Source organism: Phalaenopsis equestris, unplaced genomic scaffold (assembly GCF_001263595.1).
Source record: "Phalaenopsis equestris unplaced genomic scaffold, ASM126359v1 Scaffold000155, whole genome shotgun sequence".
Classification (NCBI taxonomy): domain Eukaryota; kingdom Viridiplantae; phylum Streptophyta; class Magnoliopsida; order Asparagales; family Orchidaceae; genus Phalaenopsis; species Phalaenopsis equestris.
This window is the reverse complement of record NW_018164597.1, coordinates 354349-357643: the sequence shown is the minus strand read 5'-3', so window position 1 is coordinate 357643 and position 3295 is coordinate 354349. Positions and strand designations below refer to the sequence as shown.

At 33.6% G+C, this 3295-nt stretch overlaps 1 protein-coding gene across 1 annotated transcript; it reads left to right on the top strand.

The window, feature by feature from the left end:
- The first annotated feature begins 1473 nt into the window (after positions 1-1473).
- Positions 1474-2565, top strand: LOC110021976 (ricin B-like lectin R40G3). Its single transcript, XM_020720721.1, has 4 exons — positions 1474-1744; positions 1858-1980; positions 2068-2299; positions 2380-2565. Coding segments are annotated over exons 1-4 (558 nt in total). The 5' UTR covers positions 1474-1543; the 3' UTR covers positions 2382-2565.
- Positions 2566-3295: the final 730 nt, after the last annotated feature.

The window sequence follows — 3295 nt, the reverse complement described above, 5'->3', positions numbered from 1 at the left end:
ACTCACACTTGTTGCATTTAAATGTTTTCAGGGAAGGGTAAAAATCCAATGGAGTGACTTGATAATAGTTGCAGATAGAGGTGTGTGTATATATATATTGTGGTCATGATATAAATGTATGCTTTGTTAAAATTATTAGAAATTTATGATCAATGTATAAAAATGTTTTGAATGTAAATGATTTTGATATATATAAAAAAATATGCAGTGTGATGATCTTTAGTTTAATTTTAAACTATTATTAATGATTTGGTTGCTCCTTAAGATAAAAATTAGCAGATAAAAGAAATTTCTTCCAATTAGACCTTGACCTAAATAATATATTGTATACTCAGCATGGATTAATCTATTATCATATATGAATAATATAAGGTTGGGTTATGACTGTGTGAATGATAATTTTCACAATTTTCATGAGAAATTTTAATTAAGAAGGCATATGCATTTCAACCATAATTGGCTCTGAGTTTGCAATAGTTGTTGGAAGATCGGTAGATGAGGAGGCTCTGATATCGTGAAGAAATATGAATGAACTAGCACTTAAGTGAGCTGAAAATCATAAATGACAATTTGAACTTGAGAGAAAATAGAGCAACTAATAAATTGAAAATTTTGTTCTACTAGCAACAGTGATCATTAATACAGAAAAATGCAGAGCTTAAGAACAAATATACTTGGAAAAAATACTTTTTCAATGGATAAGAGACTAAGTAGTTCATGATTATACTAGTCACTTCCTGCCTATATTTTAAGAAATGATTATGTTTGTGTGAGCATAAGCATTAAAATTAATGTTGAAGAATCCATTTACTAACAGAGTGCATGTATTTTTCTCATGACAGATGAGTCCAAAGACTAATATAGCATGAATGTATAGCTGCCTTTATCATTATATTATCTTAATACCATTAAAAATAGGGAAGAACACTTCATTGTTATAAACTTACAATAGTAAAATTAAGGAAAAGTCCTTTAATTTTTCACTTATTAAACTGTATATGAAAGTGCAGTTTTTATTTTTTTGGGACTTTTTCTTACAAAGCCCCTAAAACATTGCTATTTATAAAATAATCACCTTTTTTCCATCCTACTTTGTTCCTCAAATTTCAAATTTTATAATAAAATTTCAGTCTTTTTTTTATCAAATTTCAAATATTTTTACCGTGACATGTTTATGTGGTTAAGAAAATGATTTGAATGATTATTTTATCCATAATAATATTAGTAATGACATATTTAAAAAAAATTATTTGAACCGCAGGATATTTTGCTAAAAAAACTTTACCCCAAAGATGCTAAGAATCACAACCTAGAGCGATTTAAAACCTATAAAAATCCCTTTTTTTTCTTTTGTTTAAGAAAAAGCTCTCTTTTTGCTTTTTTAAAGTCGGGGTACACATTCTTTAATAAAATTTTACCCCATCCCCCCACCCCGAAAGAATCCAATGCACATCCCATCTATAAAACAGCATCAGAAGCGCCCAATTAATCCCAACCCATCCGCTAATCAATCCTCGAAGATCCCCAGCACAGAAAAGAAAGCATGAGCTTGTTCCATCACCACCACCACCACGATCAAAACCCCTCCGTCAATCCACCTCAGCCTCGCCCCGCCCCTTTCGATGGCGAAATGATCCGCAACCCCACCGTCCGAATCTACACCAAAGCAGAAGAAAATTACTCCCTCACCGTCCGCGATGGCGCCGTCATCCTCGCTCCGGCGAACCCCCGCGACGAATTCCAGGCAACTTTCATTCAACCGCTCATAAAAATTCTCTCTTTTCCTTTCCACTCTCAAATCCCCAACCTTCGCTTCCCCTTTCCCTGATAAAAATCCCACCTTTTTTGTTTTTGCAGCACTGGTTCAAGGATTTCCGTTGGGGCACGCAGGTGAAAGACGAAGAAGGTCTCCCTGCTTTCGCTCTCGTCAATAAAGCCACCGGTTTAGCCATCAAACACTCGCTCGGCCCAACTCATCCTGTATTAATTTTCTTTAAACTAACAAAAGTAATAATAATTCATGATATGACAGTTCACTAATTTTTCAACTGAAATTTGTGAATGAAGGTTCGTTTGGTACCTTTCAATCCTGATTTCCTGGACGAATCTATACTGTGGACCGAAAGCCATGACACTGGAGAGGGCTTCCGCTGCATCAGAATGGTGAACAATATACAGCTTAACTTTGATGCCTTCAATGGCGATAAGGAGCACGGTGGCGTTCATGATGGCACCACCATCGTGCTCTGGGAATGGGTTAAGGGCAAGAATCAGAGGTGGAAGATTGCTCCCTATTACTGTAAGTTCTCTTTATTACTTTCACCATTTTTGTTTTTTAAAGTTCTTCCTTTAATTTATTTTGTCTTGTTCTGATTACAGAAAGGGAGGAAAGACGATGGATTCTGGTGAATGTGATTTGGAGCTGAATGTTACAATAAGATTCGTTCCAGAGTGGGTTGCTTTTAGCTGCACTTTGAACGGAGTTTGTTTGTTTTGTGATGTTGGATGTTTTTTGTAATGGCTTGATTAGTAAGTTTGAAGGCTTCCATATGTCTCTTATGTATTCTGATAAGTTTATAAACTTGATGGGGTTAAGAGTTATATCATAATGCCGCCTTGTCAGGCCTGTTATAGCATTAAAAAAGATAAGGATTACAAGATGATCAAATTACAAACACAAGACAACAAAAAGAGATTACAGTCATGGCAACGAGTCCGCATCACGCACCAAACAGAAGATAACAACAAAAAGGTGCTCCAAGACGGGAAGCCGAGTATTAGCATGGTTATCATGTAGATAAAACCAAAAAAATAAAAAAAAAGGGAAGAGTTTAATTAATAATTAATGGATAGATAATTTAATGTCAGATAATTCTATCTAAAGTTTTAATTGTATTAGTTTTGAAAAAATTACGTTCCTAATTTAATCTTTCAAAATATTTACATTTGGGTTACGGTCAATATAAATAATATAATTTTTAGTAATTCAAATAGTGTGTCGCAAAAACAAAAAATTTTCTAAAAATTTTACAAGTTAAAATAAGGTGCTGAAAGTATTAATCAAATTAAAAAAAAACAATAGATATGAAAAAAAACTATTAGTAAAATATTTGTGGTGAGTCCGTTGGTAGAATAATCTCTTTCATGGTTGTAATTTTCCTAAGTTATGGGTTCAAATCCTCTCTTGGCAGGCAAGTTCGTTAGAATCCTCGAATAGTTGGACAGGTTATTGGGGGGCTTGTATAATAGTCTTCGACTTTTCTTATTTATATATATATATATATACACACACACA

What these genes read in the sequence shown, in the direction of transcription:
- LOC110021976 (XM_020720721.1), top strand. Translation starts at nt 1,544, where the DNA reads ATGAGCTTGTTCCATCACCACCACCACCACGATCAAAACCCCTCCGTC. An exon ending in ACCCCCGCGACGAATTCCAG is followed by an intron (nt 1,745 to 1,857) that starts GCAACTTTCATT and finishes TTGTTTTTGCAG; the next exon opens with CACTGGTTCAAGGATTTCCG. An exon ending in CGCTCGGCCCAACTCATCCT is followed by an intron (nt 1,981 to 2,067) that starts GTATTAATTTTC and finishes TTGTGAATGAAG; the next exon opens with GTTCGTTTGGTACCTTTCAA.